We start from the raw sequence: 19,679 nt of genomic DNA on the forward strand, positions 1-19,679 counted from the left end.
CCCCCAAAAATATGAATACAAGAAAATAACACTGTCAACACTTTGATGACAAAAAAAAAAGAATATGAATAAAAAACGATACACTATTCAGCAAATACACGGCCCTGGTCTATTGAGAAAGTATGCATCGATGAACTAGAATGTCTGTGATTTTACATACATTTCATGTATTCCAAATACACAGCCATAGATCGGTCCTATCCGCGCACGGTTAGCAGACTGACCTCGTCTGCAATTTAAATTTGTAGAACCGTGTGTGTACCCAATAATGAATTCCGTTAAGACTTGGAGTCAGATATTGTTCTCTAGTTTCATATCCATTTGAAAGTTCTGGCAGAAAACATGTGTTAAATCAGTGCCCATACCCAAGGCGGGGTTGGCGAAGGGGCCTTTCTGTGTGGAGTTTTCATGTTCTCCCCGTGTCCCCTAGGGTAGGTCGGTCCCCTCACAGAAACATGCAGTAATCCTGGTCTCTAAACTACCTCCCCTGGCCAGCCGTGGTGCCTGATGGAGGGGAAAGGAACTGGTCGGAATAACGTGTTCCTTCTACGCGCATGAGGTCAGTCCGCTCTGAAATGACTGCTGGTCTTCTGGACTGAAAATATGAAAACTTCCTTTTGGAACAGTCAATGTTTGGGAAGCACATACGTATGGGGCACACAATTGTCAGCTGGTGTGATCTCTAACCCCACACCAATCGCAACCACATCTGTCAATTGTGTGCCCCATACTTTTATGTTTTTTTGTGGCTTTCGCCTTTATTTTTTTATAGCGGGTCAGAGACAGTAGGCTGACAGGAAATGGGGAGAGAGATGTAGGGGGGGGGGGGGGGGGACATGCAGGAAAGGCCGTCGGGATCGGGAGTCGAGCCCACGGCACACTGCCAGACTGGATTACCAGCCAAGGTGCCTGGACCGCCCCATACATTTGTGCATTATGTTCAGTCCTGCACTCATTCCGGGCCTCTTGCCGCCACCTGAGAGAATATTGTGCAGCTCGTGGAAAAGTGGAGCTATTTCACTAAAAGTAAAAGTAGGCTACTCATTAAGCAGAATGTCCCATTTAAAGTTTTCAAATGTATAATAACCTTATGAAAATAACCGATCTACAATCTCACAATGTGTCACTTGTAGATCGGCTATTTTCAAATTGGCTGATGTATATTGGCCTGAAGTATATTGATAATAATCAATCTACAAAGTAACTTTTACTCCTTTTTACTAACTTTTACTCCACTACATATATAGTGGAGTAAAGTGGATCCAAGATGTAGCAGAGTAGAAGTAAAAGTATTGGGAATTGGGAATACTCAAGTAAACTACAAATGCCTAGAAATTGTACTTAAGTACAGTAGGCCTATACATAAGTAATTAGTTACTTCCCACCACTGGCTAATACACACAATTGATGGAATGGAGAGGTGTTTGTCGAAGGCTGGGTGATAAGCTATGTGTGGGTCAGTGGTTGGGGCTCGGTTGCGTTACATTTACTTTGTCAACGTCAATGTAAATGTAATGTTTCCTCATGCCAAATAAAGCCCCTTTGAATTGAAATGAATGGACGCCTGCTGACTTCCCCACCCTCCTCGTATACAATGCTCTTAAGAAGGCCTGCTGTGACATATACAGTATATATATAATGACTGTAGGTTCTCAATGCTCAGGTTTACAATCACAAACTGCTTTTCGAATGAATGCTTAAACAGTATTAAACGTAAATTTGGCACGTTTGGGACCAGTCAATCATATATACTGATTGACTGGCTGGATGCTGTGTAAAAAGCAATCATGCAAATCATATGTATGGTGTGTTAGACAGCTGCTATTTTACATTACAATCACAATACACTGTATAAAACCCTGAGAATATAACAGTTTCGGCAGTTTAATTAACATAGAATAAACCTTTATTCATCCCTGGAGGGAAATGCAGGAGCCATGGAAACAACAGTAGCCTATAGAGAGGGGGGGGGGGGAGAGAATACACAGACTAACAGGCAAATATTGTACTTTTACTCCATTACATTTGAAAACTTTAGTTACTACTTTGATTATTATTACAAAACATACATTAAACACTTCAGCCCTATATACATTTCGGCCATTTGAAAATAGCCAATCTACAAGCTCACAATGTGTCACTTTAGTTTGGATGTGATGCATTGTGAGCCTGTAGATCTGCTATTTTCAAAATATTTGTATACATTTGAAAACTTGAAATGGGACATTCTGCACATGCATGTTATGAGTCGTCCCATCTAATGAAGTCTGTGTACGGTACTTAAACTTGAGTGTATATACAATGTTTATACATGCGGGCCTCATCATGCACCAACGTGCCTGCAGCAGACGTGGACATCCGCCTCCCTAGATCTTCATTCGCGAAGCAAAGCCATGATGACTTGATATGTGAATGTGATAGTACAACCTGCATTGTACTTTATAGATACGAGACATCTGCTAGATGTCGCCAGCAGTGTTGTTTTTGTCGACTTGTTTTTGCCGATCGGCTATTATCAGCAAGTGTAAAATCAGTCATTACGACAACATCAAGGCCCGCCAAAATACATTTTAGTTGACTAAATCAACTGTAGATGTAGTCGACTAAAATCTTATGACATTTAGTCGACTAAAACTAGACTAAACATTCCAGGTGACTAAAATGTGACTAACACTAAATGAAAACTATTCAAGAGACTATCACTAAAATCAAAATGTTCTGCCAAAACACTGGTCGCCAGTGAGGTCAGCCTTGTCATTATCATGTCACGTTTCTATGTCTCATATATTGTATCTTGTTACTTATATATCCAATATATATATATATTCCCTCTCTGTGTAATAAACTTTGTGAACCTATAGCGTTATACTGTCTTCTGTGTCACGTTATTGTTCTCCCGGGCCTGCCGTCATATACTTCAACTGGATTGTCACACAGACACCACCCAGCCTGCACACACTACCAGCTTGTCACGTACAGCCCGACCGAGGGTCTTCTAGAGATCACAGCAGTGAGTACTTTAAGTACATTTTCATGCCAATACTTTTGTACTTTTACAAACGTATTGGAAGTAAGAATTCCATACTTTTACTTGTAACAGAGTACTTGAATGTAAAACTACTTTTTCCACTACTGATCCTAGTATTGACCTTTTGCAGACCGTGGCCATTTTGCTATCAGAGTTTGGAAGCACTCGCAGGGCAGAGCAGTTGAGTGATATCTAACGAGCACTTCCAAACTCCAGCACTTAAAATAATCACCTGCAAGGACACAAAGTAGCTCATAACATGTCTACAGTGGATTTTTATGAAACAAACACTTTGAGGATAGAAAGAGAATAATTCAAGCTTTCCGTACAGCTGCAATGTTGGTGATTTTGACGTTGTGTAATACAATCCGATAGGACTTTTCTTTTCTGTTTTCTGCCAATGGGAAGTTGCACCTATAGCACCTTGCCATTAACTTATATGGTAAGATGGCCACGGTCTGCATATGGAGAATAGTAGTCCGTCCATGTGCAATCTCACGAGAATCCATGCAGGTCAGGAGTCGGTATAGTAAAAACAAAAAGTCACTACAGTACTGTGCAGCTCTTAAAAACGTTCTCATGTGGAGGTCAATATTGGAGCCGAGTATGATGGCTACTGTCACAAAGGGCACATATTTTACCTGCCGATATGCTGGTATTCTAGTTAAGTTGTTCTCAAAGTGGGAACTCAACCCCAAGGGGTCCTCCAGGGAGGAGTTTCCAGAGGGTCCCTATACTCCCATGCTGGCCAAATGATTAATAGTTTAGGTACTCTGAGAGTTACGAGATTCCGTGACCTTAAGGCATAGTAAAAACGGGACCTTGAAATGAAAACGTTTTAAGAAGCACTGGTAGAAACTAGAAACACAGTCTACCCAATGTGCAGACTCAGAGGAGGGATGAGGTTGTGTGAATTAAAATTGTCAGTCAATGGTTTCACGCTAATAGACGCTATATCCTAATTTATTACTCGATGATTAAATTACAGTTCATCTTTTTTATGGTAAATTAAAACAAAACATGATATGGTATTAAGGTTTTAAACCTTAAGGCTATACAGTAGCCTACACTACATTAGTCACTCAAGTGCCAATACATTATATAGGCTATACAATGTTTTCTGAGCCAGCAAATTAGTGTTCTGCAATATCAGCATTTGTCGTGGCTTGCTGGCAGTCTGCCCCGTGCACCACTGATTACAAAGTCAAGCTAAATTCTTAAGTAACTATAGTCTAAAAAAGAATCTGCCACTTTGTCCTGCAGTGCTCTCAGAGATGGGTGTACTGATAATTGCAGGGTGCTTTGCTTTTGGGACCACGTGACCTCGCCCACAGGATGTCCCACGCTAGAAGACTTGGTGCTGGCTGGTGGTGTGTGTGTGTGTGTGTGTGTGTGTGAGAGAGAGAGAGAGAGAGAGAGTGAGACGTGTGAGAGAGAGTGTACGCGCGTGTGTGTGTGTGTGACTGTGTGGGGTGGTCTGCTCAGTGTTGCCAACTTAGCGGATTTGTCGCCATATTTAGCTTCTTTCCAGACCCCCCTAGCGACTTAATTAGTGAAAAGCTTCTGGCGAGAAATTTAGCTACTTTTTCTGGTGAATTGGGGATAAATCGTGTTGACAGTCGCCAGAGATAAAAACCCTCATTTTTATTAATTTTCCTTCTCAGCCTAAAAAAAAAGAAAAAAAAACTCGGCGCGTCTGGCTCAGTGGTTTCCTCGTCTCGGCTCGGTTATGTGCACATAACCGAGCCGAGTCGAGGAAGCCACTGAGCTCTGCTGTGACAGCAGAGTAATCTAGTAAGAGAGAGTAATGACACTCCCGTAGTCCCGTTGACTCACATTGTAACAATGGAATGAATGCGATCATCATCATCATGGTGTGCTTACACCCAGAGCAAGAAAGGAGGAAGCAAAGCACTGGCAGTGGCAGCTCACTTTAGTCTGCTAGTAAAAATAAAATACACACGCAAATGCATAAAGTATTAACCTTCTAACTCCTGTATGGATCAGAACAAAATAGCGTTCTAAACGTTAGTTGAATTGAGGTATGTTTTTTTTTAATTACAATGCGTTTAAACGAGCAGCAAATTTTCCGAGTTCAGACAGCACAGAGGGCTCTGACTGAAACTAAACTAACGCTGTCGCTGGCGTGTCGAAAAACCCCTACACATTAACCACAAAGTGCACATAAATGACAAATGTTTTTCTGGGCTGGCTACATATTTTCGTTGCTAGGGTCGTCTAAAAGTCGCTAGGGACGCTAAAAAGTCGCTAGGGGCGGCGCGCGCTACGCGCGCGCATATCCCACCTCTAGCTACTTTTAGCTACTTTTCGAGGAGCCACTAGCTATTTCCGTTACTGGGGAGTTGGCAACACTGGGTCTGCTCACAGAAGTCGCGAACAAAACATACATCATGTTCCCTGGAGCCGAACGTCGTCAAAGTTGGCTTAAAAGTTGCGAAAACTAGCTCGCAATTTCCTTCAGACAAAATCTACCACGGGTGGCTAGGATTTTAGTGTCTTCTTTTTGTAATGGACCATGTAAAACAGTGATTCATTATTTAAACGCTTCTCGGGTGACAATTACACTTTATACTTTTTTCCCTACATTGCCTTAATGGACATTGAGCACTTTTAATTTGGATGTTTCTTCATTCATTCGGATTATGAAGATGATGGCCCCCCGCCGGCCGTCATCAGTTGAATTCATTGATTGAAGCAGAAGCGGGGTGATCCGCGTCAGTCCGCTGCTACAATGAAGCAGTGTGTGTGTATCCTTACACAAGAAGAGAGACAATGCCGCAAGATGCACAGAGAGGAGACTCGATTCCCACAACACCATGCGCTGCAGCCGGTACCCTTCGCTATTCGCCGCCGAGGACACAGATAAAGGTTTGTTCCATTCTGTGATTGGAATCCCTTTTTTAATCATGATTTTATGAGCTCTCTCGAACTGTAGAGGAGCCTTTTTTTACTAGAGCTACCGTACCACACGCTCGCCTCGACGCACCAATTTCGTCTCGTATTGAGGAATGATTTGCTGCATGTGGAAATCACAGATTGAAAAGCAAATTGGTGCTATTTGGGTTAAACCATTCTTTACGATTTCATGAGCTTTATAAATAATTGTTCACTTTCAACACCGGGGAGGTCTTGTGTAGTAGCTTTGCTGCTCACCCTCCTAATCAATGATGTTTTATAGTCCAAGCTAGATGATGAGATCCAAATCCTTCACATGAACGGTTCCATAAGGGTGTTCGAGAGACGTGCGATCGCATACTTTATCAGACAGTTTCATCAGAAATGCACGGCATTCGGAAGCATTCATTAGGATGTAGTAATTTGAATTCTGTCATGTGTAGGTGTTTGTCATGTTCTTATCACTGCCCCTCCCCCTTTCACCACCACACAAACGCATGCATGCATGCGCTCGCCGCACACACACGCGCGCGCGCGCGCACACACACACACACACACACACACACACACACACACACACACACACACACACACACACACACACACACACACACACACACACACACACACACACACACACACCCCCCTGTTCTTCTTAAGTGTTTTCCTAAGTGTATGTTAGTTTTGGGTTTATCATAACCTTTTAGACCATTGATTTGATTCCATGTACCATTGATATGTATTTGGCTGTGGATCTCCATCTGAAAATAATGTTGAGCCCAGGTCCCATAAGTGAAGATTTGTCTTATGTTTCACATAGAAAATAGCCAATCTACAAGCAAGCTCACAACATGTGATTTTTTGAAACAGGCCTTTATATCCACCTGTTTGTTTTGCTGGGGATCCCCTGGGACCCCCTCAAACCAAGGGGCCACTAGGCGCTCCAATGTTGAAGCACTGGGCCCTAGTGGTAAGAGAAACCCTATGCAGCTGGGCTTTAACATTGAGCGCTCGGTTGCGCTCGCATTTGACCACCAAAATGTGGTGGTCAAATGCGGAAGTAGATGTTCAGTGACGGTTCTTCCGGGTGCTTCAAAACGCCACTGAGCAACTTCCACTGACATGAATAGCGCCAGTTCAGTTTCTATCCTTCTTTATACTCTATGCCTCAAACTCCCTGAGGGTCCCTGCTTTATAGGCTATACAGTAACATCAAATCTATATGCACATCATGGATAAGGCCTTTTTCATTAACCAACCCATACATACAGGACATTGAAGGCCTATTCATACTCCAGTTTTTGGTGATAAGGTGAGCACCGAAACGGCGGTTAGTATACAGAAAGAAGTGTTTGGGGTGAGCGGTCGTTCATCACCACGACGTGACTTCATGTTGTAGTTGTCGGTGGTCACCTTATCACCAAAACTGAATAGTTGTAGTAGCAGGAAATGTACACTACAGACAAGCTTCCTTCCCGCATTTAGCCAGCCCAGTGGTCCTCAAAGTGGGGTCCTCTTGTGCCCTATTTAAAAATCACACCTGTGTGAACTGAGTGGTGCAACTCCCCTCTCCCCCTGCCCCCCCCCTCTCATTAGCAGGCAACAGTGCAGCACTATCTGTCTCTGTTTCTGGCACAACAGCGCCACTTTTGCCCCTACTGGTACTCTAAACATAGTAACATAGTCCCATAGGGACATTGCTGTTCTTTGGAGTGGTTGCACCACTCAAAAAAAAAGTATAACAAATAGACAATTCACAAGCTCACAATGCTGGGCTATTAATGTTTGGCCATCATGCACAAACATTTTATGGGGGACAGTTTGAAAGTGGATACTTTCACTAAAATTACCACCAACTAGTTTCTAGTTGGTGGAAGGTAATCCAATGAGAATGTACAGGAGAATGATTAGATTAAGTACACAATTATACAACTGTGTGTACTGTAGATGGGATAGAGAGATGCCTATGACCTGAAATTGTGAATAGTCATTTGCAGTGCACTTTCTCATTGGAAGTTATTAGAATGGAGGTCCGTGTGGTTTAATAGGTATGAATTATTAGGGTGTCATTGACGTGAACATTTTTGAGAACCACCGCTTTTGCCCACTGGTTCTCAACGATTGAAATGGACACTTATAGTCCATACTGTCCATTTCAAATGGACACTATAGTTACAAGTCTGGTTCCAGTGATCACAGAGTTAAATTGACATTGAGGATTAAATTGAGGATAAAATGCATATCAAATGGCGGGGTCTGTAGCCTAATGCGTATCAAACTGTGGGTCCTTGTTAAATTAAAAAGGTTGAGCAGCACTGGTTTAGCCCACAGCGGTATAAATAAATCCATGAGCCGCCGCCGCCTCAAGGCTGTGAAGACAGCCATTAGAGTAATTTGTAGTGAGATGATAAACAGACTGATGCGTTTCTGCTTGAGCAGATAGTCAGATTTTGCCAAACGCCTGGCTGCGTCTTGAATATGTAAAAGCACTCAAACTCCAAGTGGTGCAGGCTGACAGTTTGACAGCCACGGCGTAATGCGCTCAGATAATTGGCTGATATTTACAGAGCACACAATGGCTTAGAGACTGTCTCTTCTCATAATGATGTACCGGCGGTACAGATGATTTCCACTGGCTTTGACGTGCACGTCCAAATGGTTGGGGGGGGTTGAGTTTTTGCATAGCGTACATTTAATTTCTGTTCGCTTTGATGGACAGCCTTGTGCCTCAGAAGGAGAGAAATTATAATACGGAGAGATTTCCTGCACCTCTGAGTTCCATTGAACCACTTGTATAGTCATATACTTTTGTGTGACGAATGGTGGAAATCGTCAATCTACAAGCTCACAAAGTGTCGTGGCCAGACACATTGTGAGCTTGTAGATCTGTTATTAGTTATTACTGCAAGTTTTTGAAAAACGTGAACATGGGGAATTTGTTTCAAATAGTAGTAGGGACTCCAGGCCCGGCCAAATCGCTGGCCTAGTGGTCTGGGCACCTAGGCGCCAAAGTAGCCTGACAGCGTGTCGCGGGTTCGAGTTCCGATCCCGACAGCCTTTCGTGTCTAACTTCACTTTGCTATCAATACAAATCTTTAACAGCTCACTCCAGGGTGGTTGAGTTGGAATTAGCAAGAAATAAGAACCCACGGGCAATGTAACGCTTGTGTTCAGGACTCTTGGACGAGTGCAAGGTGACACCATCGTGGCAAACCGAGGCCTTCTTCTGGGCAGTGGATGTGTGTTTGTGAATGTGGGGTGAGCAGTTCACCAGGCCAGGACTGTACAATATTATTAACCAAAAAGAATTGGAAGTTGAGAATGATGTTCAATTACGTTTCACAATGACGTAATCATGAAACTTGCCAATTAATTCAAACCGCTTATTTGGTCAGCTTTTGTGACCTTTCCTCCTTTCCTCACCATTACAAACCAGAACATTGTACAACCCATGTTCCCATCCATCTTGGTTTAGATTGTTGTTATTGTACCTAGTTCACCGTATGCTATATACACCTATAGTATTCAACAATCAACACAGTTTTGTGTCTGGGTAGCTCAGTCGGTAGAGCACTTGCCTTTCGACCGCAAGGTCATGGATTCGATCCCGGGCACCGCCAACTCAGCGTATGAGGAGCACGGCTTGAAGTTGTGCGGTAAGCAGTAGTACTGGGAGCTGATGGTAGGTGTTGCGCTCCATCTCAGCAATCCATCTCCCAGGAGTCTAGCACATTGAAACGGGGATAGACTCCCGCACCCTGGCTGATACCGACAATAAGCCTCTCTGACTTATTTACTTTTAAGTATTACCGGTACTAATTATTAGTACCAATTACAGTTAAACATTTATTTTTCCCATTGTTAATGGAGTTACAGTTGTACAGCTGTACAAGCAACACAAATTAATTGCTGAACGGAAGTCTCGCTAAATGTCAAGATTCAAAGATTTGTCACACATATGTGCAGCGAAATGTTAGAGTGGCAGACTCTGCTGTAACGTGCCAACAATGTCCAACAACATATATAATACAAGGAGACGCGTTGTATTTCTGAGTCAGACCTTTATTACGTAAGCTCACTGGAGAAGTACATTAACACGAAGGTCAAGTAGTTCTCTGTCTAAAGCAGGGATTGGACCATATTTATATACATAGAGATAAGAGAGGCCTATACCACAGAGCCAAGTTGTTCTCATGACAATACATTAAATTAAATTAAATTAAATACCACCCTAGCATACAGCAAGTACTGTAAGTGGTAGCGTGGAATGTACAGACTGCTAGGACAAACAACATCTTCATGTCAAGATTCCTGCTTACACAGTCTAGTACACAATATATAGAAACAGTGAGTGAACATAAGAAATGATCGTACAAAATTGTAATTAAAGCCAAGCACTAAGTAGTGATGAGTCATAAAGTGTAGTGAATGTGCCCCATGTCCAGACACTCCATGGATGGCATTGTGTTTCTGTGACATATGGAAATGCTCCACAGTGCTGGCACAAAAACACATTCTCTCTTTTTCTTCTCTCTCTCTCCCTCTGTCTACTCTCTCTCTCTCTCTCTCTCTGGTTATGGGGCAAACACATCTCCCACAAAATGTGTCAGATGTACTTTCACTGCACCCACACCATGAGTAGGATATTGATCATAGAGCAGTGTTTGTTGGGCTGTTAAATGGATTCGGGTTGTTGTGCCCCTGAGAGGATTTTGCATTTTAAACCTATTTAGTTCAGATGAGCAAGAGGGTTTGTTCCCGGATTATCCCCAAACATGGACTCACACACCCAGTGAGAGAGGAATTGTCTGGGGCAGGAAGGGAGGCGATAAACTGATATGGTGATAAGCTGATGACTTGGCCGGTGTTTTCCGCTTGTATAAAGTTGGTTTTGGATGCAAGAACCCAGTATCAGTCAGATTCACGAATCATTGTACATTATACAGTTATACACTATGGTTCTTAGAGGCTTCTTAGAGGAATGATAGCGGATTCGATACTAGTTTCCCATATTCATGATCCAGTCCACAATGTTTCTGCATGAAGGCTAATGTTTTGCATTGGTGAAAAGAAATACGATCCTGTACCTTATTAGTAAACGAGGCCTTTTACCTCCATTTGCTCCAGAATGAGGCTTTGGCGTTGAACGACAGCGATGAATGGAGGAGAGCTGAGTGAACAGATTCCTTCAAGGCAGGAGCCATTTCAGGCGAACACACACTCTGTCTAGACGTCGCCTTCAAGGTCCACCGTTAAGAATGAAGACCAAGTATGCCATAATCTTCATCTGTATCGTGGCCCTGGTCATCATCGAAAAGGAGAGCAACATCTTATCAAGGTGAGGGAGGTGGTCTTCATAATTGTAATGCAGTGAAAGTACGGGTCCATTTGGTTCCATTTGGACACTATCAGAGTTATAAACCTGTAATAAATGTCCAATTGGTTCCTGTTTCTAACTATTGATCATTTTGCTGGTGAGTCCAGGCACCTTGGCTGTTAATCCAGTCTGGCAGTGTGCCGCGGATTCGACTCCCGATCCCGACGGCCTTTACTGCATCCCCATTTCCTGAAAGTCTACTGTCTATCCCTCTATAATAAAAATATAAAATAAAGGCGAAAGCCACAAAAAAAAACATTAAAAGATGATATAAAAGAAGATATACAAGGATTCGTCAGTGACACTGACTCTTTTATAAACAGCTTCAAGTCTGTGTTACTTAGGCGTTGCATCACTGTCGAATCCTTGGTATGAACCATGTGTTCAACGAGCAGCAGCGGAACAACAATAAACTGTAACCTATTTTGTCAAGCTCGCGCTAATGAAACTATACACGTTACAAGATTAAGTCATGTCAAAACATTCAAGTATCAGAAGATGATGTAACCCGGGTAAAGTAATGCGTCACTGTGCATGTTTAACTAGAATTTTCCACATGTCCTAGTAGTAGTATAGTAATGGTCCTACTGTAAGTCCTAACCTTTTATTTAATCATAATATCCTTGTTGATATAACATTATGTTGTAATAATATAGCAGCGGGTAGGCTACTTGAGGCCACTCAACTGTCTTCCATGTTTTGGAACGATGATGTGCGACCGCGATGCACTGCACCCACCCCCTCCCAACTATGCTGGTCCCCGAACATTTTATGAGCCGTCAGCTGGTCCGTGGTAATGCAAAGGTTGGGGACCCCTGATCTAATCAATCCATCATGTCTCATCAGGGTCTCCGATAAGCTGATCCAGAGACAGAGTCCACAGCAGACTCCACAGACCCCGCTGATGGACTTCAGCAACAACAACACACAGAACGGCTCCCTGGCCATGCTCAAGCTGCTTCTGTACAGACTCACCAACATGAAGCTCAACTTCTCCGTGCCTTCCTCCGAGGAGCCAGAGGACGACGAGGACGCCTACGGCTCAAGGTTGTATTATAGTTAACTGAAACTAATTCAATAAAATTGAAGAAAAAAAAACATTTCTGTTAACTGAACTACGGTAAATAAAAACTATAATAATAAATAAACGATAACTAACTGAAACTGTATTTATTGTGTGTTTACAAAACTAACTAAAACAAACAAAATTATAGAAGAAATGCCCTTAGTTTTTTCAGGTTACCAACAGTAACTGAATACCGGTATATATTATTTTAAATGGTATCTTTTGTTGGGTTTTTGTTATAATAGGCCTTCTTTGAGCTTTTTGAATCCTGCACCTGACCCATAGTATGAAAAAAACTAAAACTAACACTGAAACTAATAAAAACTAAACTAAAACTAAGCGTTGTTATAAATTTAAAAAAAGAAAAAAAGAGCAAACCAGCTCTAAAAAAGAATTAAAAATAACTGAATTAGAAAAAAACGAACTAACTAACTAACTAAAACTATAATGAAATCCCAAACTAATTTTATTCTAACCTTGCTATATACAGCTACAGCAGAGGAGGCCACAAGCACATCCTGCTCCTGGCCACGACGCGGACGGGCTCGTCGTTCGTGGGCGAGTTCTTCAACCAGCACGGCGACAACATGTTCTACCTGTTCGAGCCGCTGTGGCACGTGGAGCGCATGCTGACGCTGGCCACCGGCGGCACCAACGGCTCGGTGTCGGCGGGCGTCTACAAGGACGTGCTCCAGGGCCTGCTGCTGTGCGACTTCGCCCCGCTGGAGCGGTTCATCTCGCCGTCGCCACAGGACCACGTGACGCCCGCGCTCTTCCGCCGGGAGTCCAGCGTGTCGCTCTGCGAGGAGCCCGTCTGCACGCCGGTGGTCAAGGACGTATTTGAGAGGTGTTTCAGATTTCCTGGATATATACTCTAACCTGATAGTTTTCTGAAATACCCATGTTTCTATGTCAGTTGTTCTCAAACATTTTCATGTCAAGGACCCCCAAGATTATATGTAATTGGCCGCAGACCCCCATCTAAAAATATGTTGTTCCAGGGACACCCCAGAAGCAAAGATTTGAGTTAAAAACGTTGGCTCTGGCCCAGGCCGTAGCGTAACGGTCTGGGCACCGGACTGGTAATCCAGTCGCAGTGTGCCGCAGGTTCGACTCCCGGACCCGACACGGCCTTTACTGCATGTCATCCCCCCATCTCTCTCCCGTTTCCTGTCAGCCTACTGTCTGTCCCTTCAAAAATCAATAAAAGGCGTAAGCCGCAAAAAAAAAATCTTAAAAAAAAAAAAAAAAAAAAAAACGTTGGCTCTGAAAGAATATATTCAAAGATTTGCACTACATTTTCACACATTTCTAAAATAGCAGACCTACAAGCTCTTAGATCTATGAGCTTGTAGATCTGCTATTTTTCAATAGCTAAAGTATAACATAATGCTTAAAACACCAAAAGGGGTTCCCGCCTAAAATGGGTTAAGCTCTCAAGAGTTAAAGATCCATTTGGTTAACAACTGTCCATAGCTGGGGACCACCTGGAACCCACTCAAGGACCACTGGCGTTCCCCGGACCACTGGTTGAAAACCACTGCTCAAGTGATGACTTTAGCTTTCAAGTAGAGCCAGTGTGGGCCAGCTGTGTAGAACAGGCTTGGTCTGTATTAGCGTTGATTTTGACGGCAGATTTAGATTTAAGCAATATTACACAAGAGGGTGTGGGTTAACATGATTGACACGACAGTGATGCGGTCAGGAACGAGACGCAGTCGAGTTCCGCAAGCAAGTTTGCTAGCACTCTGGGAGAACAGCTGCAGCAGCTGAATTCTTTGTTTTGATTAGGAGGTGAATGGTGCTGGTTTAATCCACGGCTAGAAGGCTGTTTCAACCAATCAGATTGCTTCCTCAAAACGACCTGCGGTATAACTTAGTTTTAGTCATGGTCTTTTTGAACAAAATTCCATTTAGTTTTCATATTCATATTTCACATTTTAGTCATCTGAAATGTTTTAGTTTAGTGTAAGTCGCCTAAATCCCATAAGAGTTTAGTCGACTAAATCTACAGTGATTCAGTCAACTAAAATGTATTTTGGCGGGTTGTGATGGCGTTGAAATGCCTGATAAAATAGCAGATCTACCAGCTCACAACGTGTCACACTCCGACATGTTGTGAGCTTGTAGATCGTCTATTTTCGGATAGTGACACCTGCACACAACCAAACATAAAATGACTTGTCTTTTAGTTCTACTGGATCTCCGCTCCACTAGTCCCTCCCTGAACTTTTAGTCTAGTTTTTATCTGTTGACGAAATTGTCAGTGAGTATATTTAGTCATAGTTTTAGTCAATCATAGCTTAGTTTTTATTTCTTTGTTTTTGTCAGTGAAAAAAGGTAGTCGACCGAAAGTAACACTGATGGTCTATATGTATGTCTAAATTGTACGTCCTCACAAAAGTAGACCAACCACAGCGCGGCTCAGGCTGCCTGCCCTGCCGCATATACATTCAGCAGAGCACACAGCTGTCACTGCTAGGCCAAATCAGCAGTCACAGCTCAGTAACATTAACACACAAAACTCACATTAGCATGTTAAGCACATCATTGGTGATGTGTGGGCGGTGTTCAGTCTATACTGTATCCATATCACTGTAGCCCAATGTAAAAGCATACAGTATATGGGAAGTGGGAACGTAATTCTTCTCTTCTACTACAGTAAGACTGAAGAAATCTGTAAGATGTAGGCTATTATACGTAGGGGGGGTTCAAGCCAGACAGCCAGGCTAATTAATTCAGCGGTCTGAAAAGTCTTTTCAGTCGCACAGGGAAGCCACACCGTTTTACAGTAGGCTCTGTGCATACGTTTACTCCCGGGGTTTCCAGAAAGTGTCTTGCAGAAAGTGCCTCCGCAAAGCAATGCGGTTGTGCGAACGTTTTCGCAGTCTCAAAGCCACTGGAAACAGACTGCAAAAAAGCTTCTTTCCCTGAAGAATCAGATAACTGATAAGAACCAGAGAAAAACTGGATGAAGGAAAACACTAGACCTCTGGTTTTTATGCCATATAGTTGTAGAGATTGAGCAATAGATATTATAATTGCTTATCTTTCCAGATCAATGCTAGAATATTATCCGGACCAAAAGCTTTAGCTGACTTCAATTGTTTGGTGGCTGCTATAACTTCATTGATGGAACTAGGAAGGGTATGGCCTGGTCAGCCTGCAATGACATGCATAAGATCTGGTCACCCCAGCTTAGTAAGATGTTCAAAGTAAAAATACTTAGGACGACCGTCAAGCCGATTCTACTCTATGGCTCCGAGACATGGACACTTTCAAAGAAATGATTGGATGGCACTTACACCCGCCTTCTAATGAGAGCGCAAAATGGAAGAGCCACCCATCGACTTCTCTAATATACGGCAGCCTTCCCCTTGTTTCTTCACTTGTCCGATCCAAAAGAACAGTTTTCCGGCCACTGCTACAGAGCTGACAATGAGGTTATATCTTTCCTTCTCTGCAATCCTGCCTCAAAGCAGACCAGAGGTAGAAAACTGCAATTTTCTACTAAAACAACATTTTAAAACAGTTCAACTAGCTGCACGTTGTGAGCTTGTAGATCAGCTATTTTAAAGGGTTTTTCAAAATAGTAAAAAAAAAGGCAAATACATTTAGGGATAAAACGTAAGGGTGGAACAAGATATACACGTAGCACTGAGTCTTGTTTTGACACCACACTGAGGACTTACCGCTATGTGTCCCTCACCTCACCCAGGTACCACTGTAAGACACTAATGACTTACAGCTGTGTCCATCTCCTCACCCATCCCAGGTACCACTGTAAAACGCGCCGCTGCGGGCCTCTCAACCTGACCCTGGCGTCCGAGTCCTGCCTCGCCAAAGAGCACCGCACCATCAAGACGGTCCGCGTGCGCCAGCTGGACAGCCTGCGCCCCCTGGTGGAGGACCCTCGCCTGGACGTGCGGGTCATCCAGCTGGTGCGAGACCCGCGCGCCATCCTGGCGTCGCGCATGGTGGCCTTCTCCTCCAAGTACCAGACGTGGAAGGCGTGGGCGCAGGACGGCTATGTGCCCGAGGACGACGAGGAGGTGAAGCGGCTCAAGGGCAACTGCGACCACATCCGCATGTCGGCCGAGGTCGGGCTGAGCCGCCCCCGCTGGCTGCGGCGGCGCTACATGCTGGTGCGCTACGAGGACATCGCGCGCTACCCCATGCAGAAGGCCGAGGAGATGTACCGCTTCACAGGCATACCGTTCACCCCGCAGGCCCGGGACTGGATCCTGAGGAACACGCAGACCACACAGTCGGCCAGCGGGGTCTACTCCACCCAGAAGAACTCGTCGGAGCAGGCGGAGAAGTGGCGGTTCAGCATGCCGTACAAGCTGGCCCAGGTGGTCCAGAGGGTGTGCGGGCCCACCATGGAGCTGTTTGGGTACAGGTTCGTGGACGACGAGAAGACGCTGGTCAACAGGTCCGTCAGCCTGCTGGAGGACAAGCTGTTTTACTTGTCGTAGCACAAGATTGCGTTTTTCTTTGAATTTTTCGCCCGTGGATTGGTGGGCGAAAGCCACGGTAACCGTTTTTTTCCCGCACCCAAACTAAAGGGGGACACGAGACAAGATGAGAATTATCCCGCTGCTTTTTTTACCAGTGATCGGACATTGGATCTGCGTAGAATTATGTCAAATTATCCACACTTATGTGCCTCAATGAAACGCTTTCAGGAAATATAAGGGATAAAACATTCGTTGTGCCAGGAATCTGAACATTTTTGTATCAAAACTATCACTTGAAAAACATTATTTATTTATAAGGCAAATTGTGTGCGCTTGTTTTTTAAATGGCTATAGAGTGGAATTGTATTGAAGCGAGCTTATAGCGTATCATTATTCTATTGGAGTGTACAACTATATTGCTAGTCCCTCCCCTTCAGGGCTGAACCATAGTACTGTAAGTGTGTGTGTGTGTGTGTGTGTGTGTGTGTGTGTGTGCGTGTGAGTGCGGTCACACCAATGCAACTCCTTGCAACAAAACAGTTTTAAGGTCTTCTCACACCAATGCAACCCCTTGCAACAAAACAGTTTTAAGGACATGTCACACCAATGCAACTCCTTGCCACTTCTATTGGGGATGATGGTTTCACGCATTGGTTGCATGGAGTTGCCATGGCGAATCATTGGTGGTTGGGGTCCAAGTCTCAATGTTATATTATTACTGAGGATTTTACCGTCAGAGACAGAAAGCACAGGCGAGTGTTTCTATTCTATAGGTTCTTAAAATGAGTTCTAAAAACACCCTGGCCAGATCAAACCGTCCGCTAATACTGTGGATAAATATGCAGTAGACAAAGCCTTTATTAGAATACACAAGACAACCTGTTTATTGTAGAACGGATCTCTTTGACGATATAGGGCTTTAAATATTTGACTCAGGTGAAGTTTCAGTAATGTGAAATTTGTATTTTGTGACGTCTGTGCTATTCTGTCTGTGTGTCTTTGGTCTGCCTCGCGGCTTTACTGTGCCAAAATCATGTTCTGGATGTCATCAGACAAATGCCATGTATTATTCTTAATCATCGTTCTTGGGCCATCCGTTCCCAATAGGAAAGAAAAAGGTTGAGTAAGGATGCATTAAAGATATTCAATGCTTATATGAAATCAAGTGTGTTGCTACCGTAACCTTCCATAAAATGCAGGTACTGTGGCTTTACAGTTTACAGAATATATATGTCGCCCCTGCCTAGTAGAAACCTTGTAGCTCCAGATTTCATATTTTGTTTGGTAAATGAATGCCCTACTTCATCGTACTACTACGGTGTCACACAAAAGTAGCAAAGAAATATGGAATCTATAAGCTCACAATGCATTGCGATGTGATGCGTTTTGAGCTTGTAGATCAGCTATTTCTTTTTAATGTAAAACAGGTAAAAGTGAAGTGCATCGAATGTCATTGAACCAACGCAAAGTATACAAGAGCTTTGTGACTAAATATGAACTGCATTGGAACGATTTGGAAAACACAGCTTCATTTTTCCATTTCATGAAAAGTAAACGGTTTTGGACATGCAAGGTTTCCACCCGCGACAGCGACGACATGTAAAACCGGAGCTCCTATAAAGCTCCATTGACCCCTGGGAGCAGCCCTACACTCACGCCGTTGAACTCACACATAAAGGTACGCACTGTGGATCTGGCTCAATGGCGGCATTATATTCCCTGTGTGGCTCAGCTAGGCAGTAGGGACCGCTGACAGTGCCGTCAGTGCTGGTCATGGAAATATGAGTTCTTACCGTAGTAGGAGGTAGATTATGCAGTCTGCTTTAACTGCCTTGTTGAAAACCGTCCACCGTATGTGAGAATAAATTGGAGGTGGCAAGTCGTGAGTTGTCCAGAGTCATTTGCTGTCTGGTTAATGAACGTGGTACAGTAGCATGTAGAATTATCCACTTGAATCCTATAGGAAATCCTAGGACTATATCCCATTTAGCACAATCCTTTATTTTGTAGTATTGAAGTCATACAATATAATTAATTTTGCTACTTTGGTACCACAGGTATGTATTTTATAGCATACATGCTTATGTATTTATACATCATTATACAATTCAGTGCCTCCCAGTTGGAGAAACATTGGATTTCATCAATGTTTAGGTTTGGCTACAGTGGAGAGAAACAGGACATGGCAGGAGTGAGAGATGGGGAAGGAAAATGCAGCAACATGCATGGGGTATGCGGTGGGATTAGAACCTGGGCCGGGCAGACTGTGGCAGCCAACGACCGAGCCTTGTGCTGTATGTGTACTCTTTACCTGCAGGTGAGCTATACCGCAGTATATAATGCAGTGCTTTGGTAGTAGAACCTTCACTTAATAGAGCATACATTTTTCAGAAAGTATTTATTTAAAGACCTGTATTAAAGCCAAAGCCAACTCGGCTCCTGAGAAATGACAATAAAAAATAATTGGGTCGAACATATAATTTTTAAGAAAAACTCTTAAAAACATGTTGTATCCTGCCCTTTTCTTCTTCTAATTATTTGTTCGGTCCCAAAATGTGTTTATTGTCATGATTTGTCAGGAGCCGAGTTGGCTTTGTCCGCGGCATAAAGGTCTTCAAATAAATACTTTCTGAAACGTCTGGGAAAATGAATGGGACCAACACGGTCAGACATTTCAAAGATAGAACAGTGGTAGATCAGCTATTCCCGGCTCGGAAAGTCAGGTTTGTACTGTGGGTGTAACTATGTGAGTAACAGCCACAGGTCAACTTATTTCTTATGTGCAGTTAGCTTTTGTTTCATAGAAGCAGTGGTTCCCAAACTTTTTAGCCT

The 19,679-nt window shown here is 43.4% G+C and overlaps 2 protein-coding genes across 2 annotated transcripts in view; one reads left to right on the forward strand and one right to left on the reverse strand.

Annotated features, from left to right (window-relative positions):
- Positions 1–19,679, reverse strand: part of cdhr1a (cadherin-related family member 1a) — a gene marked incomplete at both ends in the record, with an annotated part of 77,918 nt that overhangs the window by 31,678 nt on the left and 26,561 nt on the right. The window lies entirely within an intron of this gene.
- On the forward strand, positions 5,431–18,687 carry chst3a (carbohydrate (chondroitin 6) sulfotransferase 3a). Its single transcript, XM_083775619.1, has 5 exons — positions 5,431–5,917; positions 11,072–11,282; positions 12,168–12,368; positions 12,878–13,234; positions 16,163–18,687. The coding sequence occupies exons 2-5, from the start codon at positions 11,203–11,205 to the stop codon at positions 16,863–16,865; spliced, it is 1,341 nt and encodes a 446-aa protein (XP_083631745.1). The 5' UTR covers positions 5,431–5,917; positions 11,072–11,202; the 3' UTR covers positions 16,866–18,687.

Source organism: Protomyctophum parallelum (genome assembly GCF_964188405.1).
Source record: "Protomyctophum parallelum genome assembly, chromosome: 10".
NCBI classification, from domain to species: Eukaryota; Metazoa; Chordata; class Actinopteri; order Myctophiformes; family Myctophidae; genus Protomyctophum; species Protomyctophum parallelum.

Bases quoted from the DNA above. Each gene is read 5' to 3' on its own strand.
- chst3a (XM_083775619.1), top strand. From the start codon at position 11,203: ATGAAGACCAAGTATGCCATAATCTTCATCTGTATCGTGGCCCTGGTC. The intron at 11,283-12,167 runs GTGAGGGAGGTG...ATGTCTCATCAG, and splicing joins GAGAGCAACATCTTATCAAG to GGTCTCCGATAAGCTGATCC. The intron at 13,235-16,162 runs GTGTTTCAGATT...CACCCATCCCAG, and splicing joins GTCAAGGACGTATTTGAGAG to GTACCACTGTAAAACGCGCC.